This window comes from Dasypus novemcinctus, chromosome 4, assembly GCF_030445035.2.
Source record: "Dasypus novemcinctus isolate mDasNov1 chromosome 4, mDasNov1.1.hap2, whole genome shotgun sequence".
NCBI classification, from domain to species: domain Eukaryota; kingdom Metazoa; phylum Chordata; class Mammalia; order Cingulata; family Dasypodidae; genus Dasypus; species Dasypus novemcinctus.
Genome location: NC_080676.1, coordinates 49,329,372 through 49,347,589, shown reverse-complemented (window position 1 = coordinate 49,347,589; position 18,218 = coordinate 49,329,372). Strand labels below are relative to the sequence as shown.

The window sequence follows — 18,218 nt, the reverse complement described above, 5'->3', positions numbered from 1 at the left end:
GGAAAAAGAGAACATTCCTTGCATAAACTATTATGGTTTCAATTTTATTTAACTTGAGCGTAATCTCCCATAGTTAATTTATAAACTAAATTAACATATGTACAAAATCTTTACAGTAATGAAAATTGTAAGTGAAAATTGTAAGTTCACATTGGTGAAATTAGGCTAAAGGGAAAAGATTGTAGATATGCTCTCTTAAATAGAGAGTAAATTTCTTTCATTGGTAATTGTAATTTAGTAAGTTTATTTAAACATGAGGTGGCTAGTCAATGTGGTTATAGTCAATTATAAAGAGTTTGTAAAACATCTTCCAAACTGAAAATGTTTAAATAGTTCTAGTTGTAGAAGTTATTGTTAACTAAAGAAACTTAGATTGGTATTGGTAGCAGAAATAACTTCATGATAATAAACCTGTCTGAAGGCCACTGCAAAATACACATTTAAGTAAATGGTAATAAAAAGTTGTCTTGATTCTATTGGAAAAATTGTTTTCATTCTAACAATGAAAAATAATATTTTTCCTCTATTACTAAAGTAAAGCACCTACTGTTATCTTCATAGTAAAATTGTGTAAGTAAATAGTCATTTGATATATGTATTGCATTAAGTTGTTTAAAATATATATAAAACAAGGAATAAACTTTAACATTGTCAAACTCTTGTGCATTCGAACCAGGCCTTGTATACATTACAGGTGGCCTCTCCATGTGAGTTATTGGCTAGGCTGGTCACTGACCCCTCAATTAAAAATATGTGCTATATCAGTCTCTGGTTCTGCTCCTGAAGTCGATGGAAACTATATTGCAGTTTCAAGCTCCTGCAGCCAATAATGACTCGGTACAGCCAAGTGTACAATGGATATCGCCTCCAGACTGGCACTGTTCCAAGGTGCCAGAGAGCACTATGCACCAGGCTAGTAGAATACTGGAAAATCTCTGGAATACTGGAAGGATGCTGCAACTTGCTCACTGCATTGAAGAACATGCTAAGTGGAGCCATGATACCAGGAGACTGTAAGTAAAACTTAAACACAATTGGCATTATGGCCTGCTCTCATGGAGAGATAACATGTAAAGTATTACAAACCTGAAACTCAAAACTAATAATGGCAACTCTGAATCCTTATGCATTAAGTAATACATTAGTTAATATTAAGTGCTGTACTTTTATCCTGTACTAAATATATACCTAATAATTGTAATGTTATCTTTTCTATTTTGGATCAAGTGCAGAAGTATATTAGACATGTTAAATTCCTGGTAAAATCATTTTCTAAACAGTTAATAACATGTCTATAGAATAAGGTGGCAGTCTCAGCCAGTCTCAAGTTAGCAAAAGTGAGGCTTGCTTGCTGATGGTGAGTCACCTATTGAACAAGTCAAAATTGCTAGAAATTGTACAATGAAAACCAAGGTGTAAAAATCTTTATTCTGTAGTTCTGATCACTCCCACAGGTGAAAACTAAGAGTATTTCCAAATTAGTGTTCTAATCCTGAGTGAAGCCAGTTGCCCAAGGAGTGCCAGTTCACCAGGAGCATCTGACAGAGCGAATGAGTGTCAATCATTGAACAGCTTGGAATGTGTCTTCAGACAAAGCTAAGTGTCTGTTGCAATTTCTCTCTAAAGATGGATAACTTAAAAAAGAATATATGCTGTTCCCACCAGCTTTTAAGGAGTGCCATCTTTATAGGCACCTAACCTTGTCTACCTCTGTAATCCAATGTGTCCTCTTTTAAAAAAACGGGTATTCCAAATTTTTAATTAAGTTTGTTTCTTTCAGAGTGAACATCTTATTAACCATATGAAAACTTCATCCAACTTCGTACAGAATGCCAGATCCATCTTCCTCCAGTTAGAATAAATTAAGAGTTTTACACCTTATTAGGCAATGACTACAGCCCATGGCCAGCAGGAAGCAGTTACAGAAAAGAGATCGTCTCCCTTCAGCACCCCTTTTAAATTAAAGGTGTAAACTCTTTAAGAGTAAAAGAAAAGTAATAGATGGATCTGGAACCTGACTGGAAATCCACGTGAGTGCCAGTGGCAGCAGAATAACTGCAGGAGGCCCCTGCCCAAGATTCTGCTGTCCAGAATGAAAAGTTCTAAACTTCTAAAAACGGTCCTGGATGCTGTACTAAAGACTGATAAATAATCAGTCAAGACAACAAACAGCCATCCACCTCATAGCTCCAACAATAATTATGCCAAAGCTTAGCAAGTTAATCTTTGGCAGAAAGGGGGGAATGATGTGGGCTATGGGTGGAAGGCTCTTTGTCTCTTCAGAAATAACTAAGCTGTTTGACTTGTGAGTGTGGAAAGATAAGAGGCTGCAGTCCTGCCCTTGGGGACTGGCAGGGCTCCAGTCCCAGGAAATGTTTAACAATGCGGGGGCTATAAACTTTAAGTATTTAGGGGAAATGCAAAAACCAAATATGCTAAAGGCTTATCTAGAATGTCTGGAGTCCATGCTAAAAGCTTACCTAAGATGTGGAAGATATATGCTAATTGAAGCCTATTGAGAACTGAAACAAAGGGACCATTTGGCCTTTCCTCTCGGTATAAAAGACGTTTGAAAATCTTGTTCGGGGCTCGGGATTCAAACAGAAAGCTCCCGAGTCCGGCCGGCTGTCAATAAACCATTTTTCCTTCTCAAAATCATTCCTGAGTCCTGGCCTCTCTATACTCAAATAATTGAACTTCTCTTAAATTCCACAACAGTATGTCAGTGCCTATCTATACAATGACAGCCTGATAGAACCAGGAAACTTGTCTGAGGCTTGTCTTCTCAGAACAATACCTGCAGGCAGCAGCAGTTTGCAGGAAGCTAAAGCTATATAGAAACAATTAAGTAGAAGCAGCCTGCAGCAAAGGATTACCTGCTTTAAGTCATACAAAAAAGCATTCAGGAGGAGGAGAAAGACTATTTCATAGGGATTAAAGGGACTTTCTGTAAATGGGGAAATTCCAAGGGCCATGAGCAAACACAAACCCAAGAAAAGATGCAGTGTCAGAAGAGACAGAGAGTATCCTGCATTTCACATATACCCTTTCTGCCAGGGGTTCTAAACTCTGAAGTAGAGTACCAGCCAACACAGAGCCAATTTGCAGACTGTGACAGTAGCTTTTTTGCATTGGTGTGTTTATTTTGTTAGTTCCTGGCACTCCAGAAAATTTCTGTCATATTACTAGTTGGATACATATGTAAGGAACAGAGAACTCAGGAATTAATCCAAGAGTTAATACTTTAAAGTATTAAAATGTATAGTGTACAACAAAACATTACAAGAGCAAAAAAAGGAAACAGGAAATAATGGTCTATCCAAAGGAACAATATAAAAACCCAGAAACCATCAACAAAGAAGATCAATCTTTGAACATACCGAAGAAAGACATTTAAAAAAAAAAAAATCCTCAATATGCTCAAAGAGATAAAGGAAAACAGAGAAAAAGAACAAAGTATATCAGAAAACAATGAACAATATAAAAATCTCAATAAAGAGAAATTTTTAAAAAGGAACCAAACAGAAATTCTGGAATTGAAGATGACTATAATTAAAGTGAAAACTTAACCAGAGAGTTTCAAGACCAGATTGGAGCTTACAGAAGAAAAGAATAAGTGAACTCAAAAAAAAAAACAAGATAACTGCAAAGATTTCAGTGTGAGAAGCAGAAAGAAAAATAATGTTTTTGAAAATTGACTAGATTGGACTGGAAAAGAGTGTAAACTACCACATAAACTATAATCCATGCTGTGTAGCCATGCTCTATATGTATTCATCAAATGCAATGAATGTACCACACTAATGAAAGAGGTTGTTGATGTGGAGAAATAGAGGTATGCGGAGTGGGGTATGTGGGAACCTCCTATATTTTTAATGCAACATTTTGTGTGCTCTATGCATAGTTTAAAAATAAATAAATACATATATTATTATTAAAAAAGGTGACTAGGGTTTCAAAGACTGGGACATCAACAATCATAACAATATATACATTACAGAAGTCTCAGAAGAAGGAGAGAGTGAGCAAGGGGCAGAAAGAATATTCAAAGAAATAACTGCAAAAAAATTTCCTAAAATTTAATGAAGAGGTGAATATGCATGTTCAAGAAACCAAATAAATCCCAATCAATATAAGCTTGAAGAGAACCATGACCAGATACATAGTAATCAAACTGTTAAATGACAAGTCAGAGAGAGTTTTGAATGCCCCAAAAGAAAAGCAATGTGTTATGTACCATGGTTTCACAATAAGATCGAGTATAATTTCTCATCTGAAACCCTGAAGGCAAGAAAGCAGTAGGAAAAATATTTAAAATACTGGGGCAAAAATTACAAACCAAGAATTTTATATAGGTTGAGACTATCCTTCAAATATGAGAGCGAGATTAAGGTATTCCCAGAAAAACAAAACCTGAGGGAGTTTGTTGCCATTAGACGTGCCTTACAACAATTCTAATGGGAGTCCTTCCGACTGAAAGCAAAGGATACTAGATAGTGGATGGAAGGAACATGAAGAAATAAAGTTTTCTGATAAAGGTGACTATATAGATAATTTAAAATGTTGTAATATTTTATTGTATGTTTTGATATGTATATTAGTCAGTATGTGCATCAGAGGTGCCAATACAAAGTACCAGAAATCTGTTAATTTTTATAAAAGGTGTTTATTTGGAGTAGAAGCTTACAGTTACAAGGCCCAAAAGAGTCCAAGTCAAGGTTACTTCCTCACCAAACTCTGTTGCCACATGTTGAAGCAAAATGGTGGACAATCTCTCCTGGTCTTTCCTTCCTTCTTCCTCCTAAGGCTCCGTGGCCCCAGCTTCTTCTCAGCTGTAGGCTGGCATAGGGTTCATCCCTCAGGTCTTCTCATCTGCTCTGTTCTCTATACAAGGTCAGCTGTAAACTGTCAGGTGAATGGTTCATCTCTCTTCAGGGCTCCAGGACCAGGTTCTCTCCTCTGTCATGTCTATGGAGTTCTCTTTCTTCCTCTGTGTATCTTTTTCTGTGTTCTCCTATGTGTGTATCCATTTATATAGCCCACCAAGTGGGTGGGGACTCAACTACAAGCCACCCTACTGACCTGGTCATAGCAAAGCCCTAATCTATCATAATTTAATCAAAGACATCTCAGCTGAATCTAATACAATCGAAGGGCATTACACCCAGAGGAATAGATTATTTACAAACAATCTTTTTTGGGGGTTCATAAATTATCTCAAACTGCTGCCTGGTCTCTCTTTCCTTCTTTTTAAGTCTCTGTGGGCCTAGCTTCTTCCAATCTCAGGTAGGCTGGAAGGCTCATTTCTTTCCAGGCTCAGTTGCTCTGTTCTCTTTACAAGGTCATCTGTTACCTATGAGGTGAATGGCTCATCTCTCCTCCCGGGCTGCAAGATCAAAGATCTCTCCTCTTCTGTGTCTGTGGCACCCTCTCTTCACATGTGTATCTTATTCTGTGTTCTCTTTGAGTGAGTGTTCATTTATATAATACACCAAGGGGGTGGGAATGCAATTCTGAGTTGCCCTAATGATGTGGTCAAATCAAATCCCTTATCTTAACATAGTTTATTCAAGGACATCTCAATTGAATCTAATACAATCAAAGGATATCACACCCAGAGGAAAACATTATTCACAAATATAATCTCTTTTGGGGGTTCATGAATAATCTCAAACTGTCATAGTATGGAACTCCATTTTTTAATTCCTAGGTTCTAAAGTGCAAATGCATAAAAATCAATGATATATTTATGGTTTTGTATGAACAATATATAAAGATATAATTTGTAATGAATACAAAAACAGTGTGTGGATAGAGGGGTATAGAAACAATGGTTATGTATTCTATTGAAGTTAAGTTGATATCAACTCAAACATGATTGTTATAGATTTAGTATACTAAATTTAAGTCTCATGGTAACCACAAATAATATATATGAAAAATAAAAACTGAAATAAATGATAAGGGGCTTAAAATGGTACATTACAAAAAAAATCAGACAAATATGAAAGTTGTCATTAATGGAAGAATTGAGGGACAAAAGACTTACAAAGACCAAACAGAAAAATGACAGAAGAAAGTCCTGCATTTTCAGGAGTTACTTTAAATGTAAATGGGTTAAACTCTCCAGTCAAAAGGCAGAGATGGGCAGAAAGAATAAAAAAACATGCATTTTTTGAGAGACTCAAATTCACAGAAACAAATAGGTTGAAAGTGAGAGGATAGAAAAATATGTATACCATGCAAGTATTCACCAAATGAGAACTGTGGTAGCTATACTAATATCAGATAAAATAATATAGACTTTAAGTAAAAAAAAATAAAAACTGTTAAAAGGGACAAAGAAGGTCATGATATACTAATAAAGGGGTCAATCAAAAATAAGATATAACAGCCAAGCCCCCTCCTCAAGTGAGGCAATTATTGACAGATTTGAAGGGGAAAACAGACCATTATGCATTAATAGTAAGGGACTTTAACACACTATATTCAATAATGGATAAAATGTCTAGATGGAAGATCATTAAGGAAATGGAAGACTTGAGTAATACTACAAACAAACAACAATAGAATATATACAACCTTTTGCATATAAACCATTCTATAGGATAGGCCAAATATTAGCCAAAACAGTCTTAAAAATTTAAAAATACTGAAATCACACACTTTATCTTCTTCAATCACAATGGAATGAAGCTAGAAATCAATAACAGAAAGTGAGAAAATTCACAAATATGTGAAAATTCAATAACAAACTCTTTAAAAAAAACGATGGGTCAAAAAGGAAATTACAAGGGAAATTAGGAAATACCTTAAGGTAAATGAAAATGAAAATACAACATATCAAAGCTTATAGGTTGTAGCAAAGGAGTGTTGAGAGGGAAATTTATAGCTCTAAACAGTTACATTAAAAAAGAAGAGTCAAAACCTATAAAACTGTGTAGTGTAAAGTATAAACCATAATATAAACTATAGAGCATGGTTAGTAGCAATGCTTGAATATTTGTTTATCAACTGTACTGCAATAATGAAAGATGTTATTAATAGGGGGAAATGTGAGAGGGGGTTTGTGTGATGTATATGGAAATCCCCTACATTTTTGATGTAAAATTTATGTAATCCAAAATTGCTTTAAAAATAAAGAAAAAAAAGAGAAGGTTCTCAAATCAGATCCCTAATCTAACTGGAGCATCTAGAAAAAGAAGAACAAACAAAACCCAAAGCAAGCAGAATGAAGAAAATAACAAAGATTAGGGTGGAGATAAATGAAATGGAGAATAAAAAAAGAAAATAATAGAGAAAATCAATGAAACAAAAAATTGTTTCTTTGAAAAGATCCATAAAAGCAAAAAAAATCCTCATCTGGACTGACAAAGAAAAAAAAGAGAGAGGACCTGAGTAATTAAAATCAGAAACAAAATAGGTGACATTACTACTGACCCACGGAAACAAAAAGCATTATAAGAGCATACTGGAACTACTATATACAAATAAATAGGATACTTTAGGTGAAATGGGCATATTACCAGAAACACACAAACTACCTCCATTGTCTCAACAAAGGAAAATCAAGGAGTAGATGGTTTCACTGGTAACTTTTACCAGACCTTACAAAAAGATTTAGCACTAATTCTGCTAAAACTCTTCCAAAAAAATTGAAGAGAAGGGACCACACCCTAAATTATTCTATGAGGCTAACATCACCCTAACGTCAAAGCCAGACCAATATTCCTTATGAATATAGATGTAAATATTACTATACAATATATCAAATGCAATTTATCCCAGATATGCAAAAGTGATTCAGCATGTGAAAATCAATTAATATAATAAATTGCATTAAAAGAACCAAGGGGAAAATAAAAATCACAAGTTCATCTCAATTAGTGCAGAAAAGGCTTTTGACAAAATCCAGCACCTCTTCTTGGTAAAAACACTTAGAAATAGTAGAAACTTCCTCAAAATGATAAAGGGTATATGTGAAAAAAGCACATACCTATCATCCTACTCAGTGGTAAATGGATGTTTTCTTTCTAAAATCAAGAAAAGACAAGATGCTCACTATCTCATTATTATTCGACATTGTACTGGAAGTTCTAGCTAGAACAATTAGGTAAGAGTAAAATAAATAAATAAAAATAAATAACAGGTAAAATAAGAGGTAAAACATTCACTATAAGCAGATGGCAAGATCCTATACATAGAAAATTCTGGGGGGGGGGTGTGTGGAATGCCTTCCAAAGTTATTAGAGATAATTAATGAATTCAGCAAAGTGGTGGGAAACAATAGCAACAGCAAAAATCAGTAGTATTTGTGTATAGTAGTAACTAACAGTCTGAAGAGATCAGGAAAACAATTCCATTTACAATAGCAATTAAGATAATCAAATCACTGGGAATAAATATACCCAAGGATGCAAAGGACATATACCCAGAAAACTATAAGATATTGTTTAAAGTAGAATAAGTGCAATATGGGTACATTTGTGGGATTTTGGAACTGTCCTGCATAAAAGCCATTACACAGCTTGTCAAAACCTATAAAATTATTCAGGGCAAAGAGTAAACTATAATATAAACTCTGCTCCTTGGTTAGCACAATGCTTTAATATGTGTTCACTAATTTTAACAAATGTACCATATTAATGAAAGAGGTTACTAATGTGGGAAAGTGTGGGAGGGGAGGGGATGGAGTATATGGGAATCTCTAATATTTTAATGTAACATTTATATAATCTAAAATATAATCTAAAGCTTCTTTAAAAAATAAAAGGAAAGGAAAAAAAAGAAAAAAAAACATTATGCTATGTAAAAGGAGACCTAAAATATTATATATGGTATGATTCCATTTGTATAAAATATAACTATAAATAAATCTATAAAGACTGAATTGGATTAGTGGTTATGTAGGGCTGGAGAAGGATAGAGAGACTGAGAAATGACCACTAAGAAGTATAAGATTTTAAGTATAAGATTTTTTTAGAAAATATTCTAAAATTGATTCTGGTGAAAAATGCACAACTCTGTGATTATACTGAGAGCCACTGGTTGTATACTTTGGATGGCTTGTCTGGTATATGAATATATCTCAATTAAACTGCTTTAAAAAAATAATAAGGGCATGTAAGGGCATATGGGAGTTTTCCTTTTGGAGTAATGAAAATGTTCTAAAATTGACTGAAAAAAATGATAGGACAACTCTATGATGAAATTGAGAGTCACTGAGTGCGCACTTTGAATAGGCTGTACAAAGCAAGGGACTGTATAACAAGGGAACCCAGTGGTGGATAACACTCTGTGGTTAACAGATCAAATATGACAATGTTTTCTCCTGGATGAAAACTAAAATATAATGCTAATATAGGGTATTAATATTTGGGGAGGGGGTTGGGGGAAAACATACCAAATGTAGTTAGTAGTAATTTTTTTTTTAGTGTGGTACACTCATTGTTTAGTAGTAGTAATACTTTGATGATGCTCTTTCAGAGTTTTAACAAGTCTTCCACAACAATGCAAGGTGTTGGTGGTGGGCGATGCATGGAAACCTTGTGTGATGCTATGCTTGTTTGCTTTTTAAATTCACAACTTTTACTATATGTTTATTGGTTATGTATGTTCATTTATGAATGATATACTTCAATCCAATTTTATTTTAAAAATGGCCATTGGTATTTTGAGGGAGAGTCACTAAATCTGTAGATTAATAGTATTGCCCCTTAACATCATGAAGTCTTTGAATCCATGTGTACAGGGGTCTTTCTATTTACTTGAGTTTTCTTGAATTATTTCCAGCAATGTTTTGTAGCTTTTAATATACACAGTTTGCACCTCCTTGTCTAAATTTATTTGTAAGTACATAATTACATTTCATGATATTAATGAAATTACATTCATAATTTCTTTTCAGATGGTTAATTGCTAGTTTATAGAAATAAAATTGAATTTTGTCCATTTAAAAAAAATCACAGAAGACCTAAATAAATGGAAGAACATTCTATTGTTCATGGATTTGAACACTAAATATTGTTAAGGTGTCAATTCTACCAAAAACAATTTATAGATACAATACAATCCAAATCAAAATTCCACTAGCCGTCTTTGCAGAAATGGAAAAGCCAATGATCCGACTAATAGGGAAAAGTGACCTGAATAGCCAAAATCATCTTGACAAAGAATAGAGAAGTTGGAGGAGTCACACTATCCAATTTTAGAACTTATTCCAAAGGTACAGTAATCAAAACAGCATGGTACTGGCACAAAGAAAGATATATAGACCAATGGAATTGAATTCAGAGTTCAGAAATAAACTTTCACATCTATGACCAATTAATTTTGACAAGATTGCAAAGTCCATTGAAAGGGGAAAGAAGAGCCTCTTTAAGAAATAGTGATAGGAAACTGGAGAGTTATATGCAAAAGATTAAAGGTGGACCTTACCATATAATATATACAAATTAACTCAAAATGGATCAAAGACCTAAATATAAGAATTCAAACTATAAAACACCTGGAATAAATGTAAGGAAGTAACTTGAGGACCTTGTATTAGGCAATGGTATTTTAGACCACACCAAAAACATGAACAATTTAAAAAAAAAATAGATAAGTACAACTTGATCAAAATTAAGAACTTTTGCACATAAAAAAGCTTCATCATGAAAGTAAAAAGACAGCCTACAAATTGGGAGAAAATATTTTGAATCCACATATCTGATAAGGGCTTAATATCAAGAGTATTAAAAAAAAATCCAGCACAACCAGCAAGATGGCGGCAGAGTAAGTAGCTCCTAGAGTCAGCTCCTGCTACAGGAAGTTAGTAAACACCCAGTGCTATCTGGAGCTAACGGAAGCACCTGTTTGGGGGCTCTAAGAGACCATAAGAGCATCCTGCCACATCCTTGAAGGAATGGAAGGAGGAAACTGTCCATCTGCAGAGAATATTTGTAAGTAGACCTGCCTTGGGAGCTGTTTCACGGCTGGAATTGAAAGCTTCACTTTCCAAAAATGGGTGAGGAGGAGTTGGTTGGGCACCAACTTCAGCTACTGATGAGTAAATTTGGTGGGCTAAAGTATAATCCTAAGAACAGCTGAAGTTTGAACCTGTCCAAGTTAGAAAGAGTCTGCTATCTTAACTCTGTACCTGGCACAAGGGGAAGCAGGGAGGACTGAAAATCACAGTGCTAGTAGGGACTGGCTTCTTTCCATCAAGGTCAGATTGCAGCTATAGCCTAGGTCTCAGCCCCAGCTCCAGCAGGGAAGAAGATGGGGGGAGCTGCTCCAACATTTCTGGGAAATTGCCAGCCAAGTCACGGAGGCTAGTGGTTATCCACTTTGGAGCACAAGTTGTCCCAGAAGCTTTTCTGAGGCTGGAATTGGAAGCTCCATTCCCCAAAACAGGGGAGGAGGAGACAGCTGGCCTCCGATTTTGGCTACTGATTTGTAGACTCAGCTGGCTAAGATATAACCCTAGGAACAGCTAGGGTGTGAATCTGTCCAAGTCAGAAAAAGGCTAGTGCCCACTATTTTGACTCTGCCCCAGCATGAGGGGAAACACAGCTGACAGAAAATCACAGTGATGGCAGGTGGCAGGAACCAGTTTCTTTCACCCAGATCAGCCTGCAGCTCTAGGCTAGGCTTCAGCTCCACCTTTGGCAGGGAGGAGGCTGGTGGGCTCTGCACCAGCCTATCCAGGTACATCTGGCTAGCACAGACTGAATAATCAGAAGTCTACCAGGGCGACTGTGATCATCTTGGATCTGCACTGCATAGACTGCTGCCCATACCTGCAGCTCCATCCCCACCCCAGGCAGGGCAGAAAGGGGCATGAAGTTTCATTAGTCTGTGCAACTGCAGTTTAGGCCTGCACAACTTGGATTATTCCACACAGTTGTGAATACATCCCTATTCCTGGCAAAGGAGAAAGTTGGGAAGAGCTTCATTGGTCTCTGGGACAATGAGGGTAGCTTGAGCTTCCATAGTTTATAGCAACCACTACATCCTTGGCTCCTTCTGCATAACCAGCAAGAGAGAAAGGGCAGGGAGCCCTAAACTAAAGATAAACACTGCACCCAGAATACTCTAGTAAGCCAGATGCCAAGACACCAACAAAAACCTACAATCCACACCAAGAAACAGTTAAAGGAAAAAGATAAGCTTCCAGATGACATAAAGGAGTTGAGAAAACTAATTACAGATGTTCAAACAAATCTCCTTAATAAATTCAATGAGATGGCTAAAGAGATTAAGGATATTAAGAGACATTGGATGAGCACAAAGAAGAATTTAAAGCATACATAGAAAAATAGCAGATCTTCTGGGAATGACAGGCACAATAAATGAAATTTAAAAACATTGGAATCATATAATCGCAGATTTGAGGGGGCAGAAGACAGGATTGGTGAGATTGAAGAAATAGCCTCTGAAGGTGAACATACAAAAGAACAGATGAAGAAAAGAATGGAAGAAATTGAACAAGGTCTCAGAGAACTAGATGACAGCAAAAGATGTGCTAACATACATGTCATGTGTGTTCCAGAAGGAGAAGAGAAGGGAAAAGGGGCAGAAGGAATATTTGAAGAAATAATAGTAGAAAATTTCCCAACCCTACTGAAGGACACAGATAGCTGTGTCCAAGAAGCACAATGTACTACCATCTGAAAAAATCTGAATAGACCAAATCTGAGACATACTAATCAGAATGTCAAATGCTAACAACAAAGAGAAAATTCAGAGAAAACAAGAGAAAAACAATGGATGACAGATAAGGGATACCCAATAAGATTAAGTGCTGATTTCTCACCCAAAACCATGGAAGCAAGAAGATAGTGGTATGATATATTTTAGAAACTACAAGAGAAAAACTTCCAGCCAAGAGTATTATATCTGGCAAGATTGTCTTTCAAAAATGAGGGCGAGATTAGAATATTCACAGATAAATAGAAACTTAGAGAATTTCTAAGCAAGAGACCAGAATTTCAGGAAGTACTAAAGGGTGTGCTAGAGCCTGAAAAGAAAAGGCAGGAGAGAGGGGCCTGGAAGAGAGTCTAGAAAGGAAGATTATACCAATAAAAGTAACTGAAAGTGTGAAAAGAGTGGTGAAAATAAAATATGACGGATAAAACTCAAGTAGTCAGGAATAAACTTAACCAATGATGTAAAGCACTTGTATTCAGAAAGCTGAAACTCATTGTTAAAATAAATTTTAAAAAGTGATAAATAACTGAAAGAACATTCCATGCTCATGGATTAGAAGACTAAATATCATTAAGATGTCAATTCTACTCAAATTGATACATAGCTTCAAGCAATCCCGATAAAAATTCTACCAGCATTTTTTTTCAAATTGAAAACACAACTATCAAATTTATTAGGAAGGGTAAGGGGTCCTGGATAGCCAGAAACATCTTAAAAGGGAAAAGTGAATCCTCATCTCCAGATTTTAAATCATATTACCTAGCTCTAGCAGTAAAAACAGCTTGGTACTGGCATAAAAACAGACACATAGACCAATGGAACCAAACTGATGGTTCAGAAACAGACCCTCACATGTATGGTCAAGTGATTTTTGACTAGCCTGTCAAAACCACATAGCTCTGGCAGAACAGCCCATTCAACAAATGGGGCTGAAAGAACTGCATAGTCATACCAAAAGAAGGAAAGAGGACCCTATCTCACACCTTATCTAAAAATTAACTCAAAATGGATCAATAACCTAAAAATAAAAGCAAGAACCATAAAGCTTCTAGAGGAAACTGGAGGGAAGTATCTTCAAGACCTGCTGGTTGATGGTGGATTCTTAAAGGAGATAGGAGAAGGACTGAGATGGACTACTGATGTTTAATGCATGTTGAAGTTTTAGTTAGCTTTACTGTAAAAGTGTGGAAATATAAAGAGTGAATGGTAACACATAGTGAATAATACCTCATTTATAAATGGGGATATGGCTGAAAAAGGTAGTCTAGGTATGCAAATGCCAATTGACAGAATGCTAAATAATCTAAGAACTGAATAGCACAGTAAACCAAGAGGTGGATGAGAATTGTGGTTGATGGTACAAATGCAGAAGTGTCCTTTGTAATCTAGACCAAATGTACATCACTACTGCAGGGTAATGGGAATGTGGAGAAGCATGGGAAAAATACAACTGGAATGACCTATGGACTGTGGTTAGCAGGAATAATATAATATTCTTGCATCTATGCCAAAGATGTACTATGTTGATAATGTGGCAGTATGGAAAATGTGTGCCAAATATACACTATGGGCAATTACATCAGATGATATGATCTTATTTGTAACAAATGTTCCACCACAGTGTGTTGTGTTGATAAAGGGGTGTTGTTTGGGAATTCTGCACATGTGCATGATTTTTTTAAATAAGATTACAACTTCCGTCATAAAAAAATATATATTTAAAAAATACTAATAAGGTGGGTTGGGGGAAAAATACACCAAATTTTGGACAAGGACTATAATTAGTAGTAAGACTGTGACAATATTCTTCCATAATTTGTAACAAACGTCTCACAACACAGCAAAGTGTTGGTGGATGGTTTATGCATGGGACCCCTGTGTGATGTTATGCATGTTTGCTTTGTTAGTTCACAACTTTTACTATATACTTACTGTTAATGTATGCTCATATATAAATGATATAAAGTTAATAATAATAATAGGTGAGCTGAGGGAAATATACTTTCGTTAGTAGTAATATTTTGACAATGCTCTTCAATCATTAGTTAAAAATGTTTATTATACACTTATTGTTTATGTATGTTTACGTATGAGTGATATACTTAAATAAATTTTTTAAAAATTTTAAAAAATCCTACAGCTCAACAACGTTTTATAAATGGGCAAAAGATGTGAATAGACATTTCTCAAAAGAAGATATACAAATGTCCAAGGCACCTGAAAAGATGCTCAAATTCATTCATCATATGGGAAATGAAAATCAAAACCACAATGACATACCATTTCACAGCCACTGGAATGGCTGCTATTTTTTAAAAAATACCCAGTGTTGGTGAGGATGTGGAGAAATAATAATAACACTTGTTCATTGTTGGTGAGGATGCAAAATGGTACAGCCACTGTGGAAAACAGTTTTTTCAATTCCTCAAAAATGTAAATATAGAATTAGCATATGATCTGGTAATCTCAATTCTAGGTATATACCAAAAGATTGAAAACAGGGACTCAAAAAGATATGAAATGTGGTGAGTGGGTATAGCTCAGTGTTTGAGGGCCTGCTTCCCATGTACAAGGTCCTGGGTTCAATTTCTGGTACTTCCTTTAAAAAAAAAGATATGAAATGCATAGCAGCATTATTCACAATTGTTAAAATTTGGAATCACCAATTGCCAAAAGATGTAACCCAAGAATCTACCAACCAATGAATGGATAAACAAAATATGGTATACACATACAATGGAATATCATTCAACCATAAAAATGAATTTTATTATACTTGACAACATGGGTGAACCTTGAAGACATCATGTCCCATGAAATGTCAGACACAAAAGGACAACTATTTTATGATATCACTGATAAGGAATAATTAGAATAAGCAAATTAATAGGGTCAGAAACTTTAATTTAAAAAAAAGAAACTTGAATACAAGGTGTCAGGGCAGAGGTAGGGCATTGGTGTTAACATGCTTAATTTGTACACAGTTTCTGTTTGGGGTGAAGGGAAAGTTTTGGTAATGGATGATAGTAATGCAGACACAACACTGCGAATGTGATTAAACCCACTAAGTTATATACTGAGTGTGGGTTCCAAAGGGGAAATTTTAGGTTATATATATAATTTATTAAGACAAAAACACCATGGGACTATATGACATAAGCAGTGAAGCCTAATGTAAATTATGGACTATTGTTAATAGTACAATTATAATAATACTCCTTCATCATTGATAACAAATTCACCAAACTAATGCAAAGTGTTAATGGACGAACTGAGTTTAAGGGATAGAGATACAGGAACTTTGTATTTTCTGCAATATTTTTCCTGTAAACTAGCAACTTTGTAAAAAAAATTTAAAAAGCAAATCAAGCTAACCAGATGGTCATTTGTATAAGCACCTGCAAAAACTAAAGCCACGCAAACTTTGTGTACAATTGTCATTGGATTAAGAGGTGGGAAAGAAATATATTGTAGATTAACATTAAAAAATTAGATTTGGATATCCAAATTTTACTTTTTAAAAATAATTGGAGAGAAGTGACAGTCCTTAAGCAACTGAGCTCCCATTTACCATATGGAGGACCCAGGTTCAATCCCTGGGACCTTCTGGTAAAAAAAAAAAAAGCATCCCAGACCTGCATGGAGAGGCGGAGACTCAGGCTCCCACATGGCACAGTGGTGCACCAAAAAGACAATGATGCAGCCAGAAAGAAAAAAAAAAGATATACATGATGTTAGGCCAGAAGCCTGACTTTAAAATTTTTAAATATTAAATAAAAAGTTAGAAATGTCATTTTAAAAATGCCTTTCATAAAAATAGAAATTTCAATATTGCTATAGGAAATAAAAGACAGACAAAAAAAATGATCACGTTAGCAGATTTTCTTTAACAGTCATACAGCAGTTTAAGAGTTTATCAAATATAAACTTTGTTTTGTTTGTTATTCCCCTTTACCATCTACTAAGATTTATTTTTGAAGAGATATGGTAAAAAGGGAATAAAGACCTTCCTGGTTTCATATTATCTACTCTTAGGGTGGTATAATCTTCTAATTACATCTAAAGAGGGATATTTAACTTTTATTAATTTACAGGGCATTTATTTGTAAAGTTTCACATAAAATGTAGATCATAAATACTTAACCATACTTACCGGGAGATGCTGAGCCCTTTAAATGTCCGCATACATTTGAAATTGTTTTGAATTTTGAGACTGTCTGAATTTGTATGTTGACAATTCTTTTTTCTGAAAAATAATTTAAAAGATGCTTGTTTTTATATATTCTGCATATTTTTTTTCTTAAAACATTAAAATGTATTTATCTGTTATGATCAGCAAGAAAATAAACAACTTAATTTTTTTCAGGTATCCAAAGTTATACTTTTTATTAAATATTCTGTGTGGTCTCTATTTTAGGTGCTTATTATCCAATGTAATAGCTAGGATGTAATAGCTAGCATCACATTACTACAGAGCCACAAATATACAATGCTAAATCTCATATTCAGAGCTTCAGCTGCTGTTCAACATGGGAGCATACAGAAGAGGACTGTGGCAGTTTGAAATTAGTTTATAAATCCAAAAAGAAAAGAAGATTATGTCTGTGAACTAATCCATTCCTGTGAATGTGAGATTTTTTCAACTGGACTACATCTGTGAGATATGATTCAGGTTGGGTCTCCATACTCCCACTGGGTCTAATAAAAATGAAGACACAGAAAGAGATACACACAATAAGGGAGCCTCCATGTTTGATCCTGCCATGTGAGACAAAGGAAAGTCTTAAAGAGCCCAAGGAGAGATGAGTCATATACCTGATATCTTGCAGCTCTACGCAGAAAGGAAGTAGAGCAGCTCAGCTGGACAGTAAGAGACAAGCCCTATGCCTGGTTGCCCACAGCTGAGTTTCAGGAGAAGACAGTAGATTCTGGAGGGCAAAGCAGAGACCTTGGCAGAGATCAGCAGCCATCTTGCTTCACCACATGGCAGCTGACTTTGGTGAGAATGCACTTCTTATGATACCTTAAGTTGGACTTTTCACAGCATTGGAACTGCAAGCTTTTAACCCCAAATAAATTCCTTTTATAAAAGCCAACCCATTTCTGGTATTTTGTATAAACAGCCCTTTGGCAAACTAAAACAAGGACCTCGTGAAGACATGGGCAACACATTAACAAAAGAAAAAATATATCAGATAAAAATATACATAAAGGGAAGCGGATGTGGCTCAACCGATTGGGCTCCCGTCTACCAAATGGGAGACCCTGGGTTCACTTCCCAGGGCCTCCTTGTGAAGGCAAGCTGGCCCATGCCTGTGAGAGCTGATGGCCCACACCCACAGAGAGCTGACGGCCCGTGCCCGCAGAGAGCTGGCGCAGCAAGATGACACAACAAAGAGAGACAAGCAGACACAGAAGAACGTGCAGTGAACGGACCAGAGAGCAGACAGCAAGCAAGTGGCAAGAGGAAGGGGGGGCGGGGATAAATAAATAAACACACACACACACACACACACACACCCCTA

General features: G+C 35.6%; 1 protein-coding gene across 4 annotated transcripts in view; it reads right to left on the bottom strand.

Annotated features, from left to right (window-relative positions):
- NAALADL2 (N-acetylated alpha-linked acidic dipeptidase like 2) overlaps positions 1–18,218 on the bottom strand; it is a 1,069,483-nt gene that overhangs the window by 400,278 nt on the left and 650,987 nt on the right. For all 4 annotated transcript variants that reach the window (XM_071214620.1, XM_058295358.2, XM_058295357.2 and 1 more), the window contains exon 7: positions 16,847–16,939. In XM_071214620.1, the coding sequence (XP_071070721.1) occupies positions 16,847–16,939 (93 nt within the window). The remainder of the gene's footprint in view (positions 1–16,846; positions 16,940–18,218) is intronic.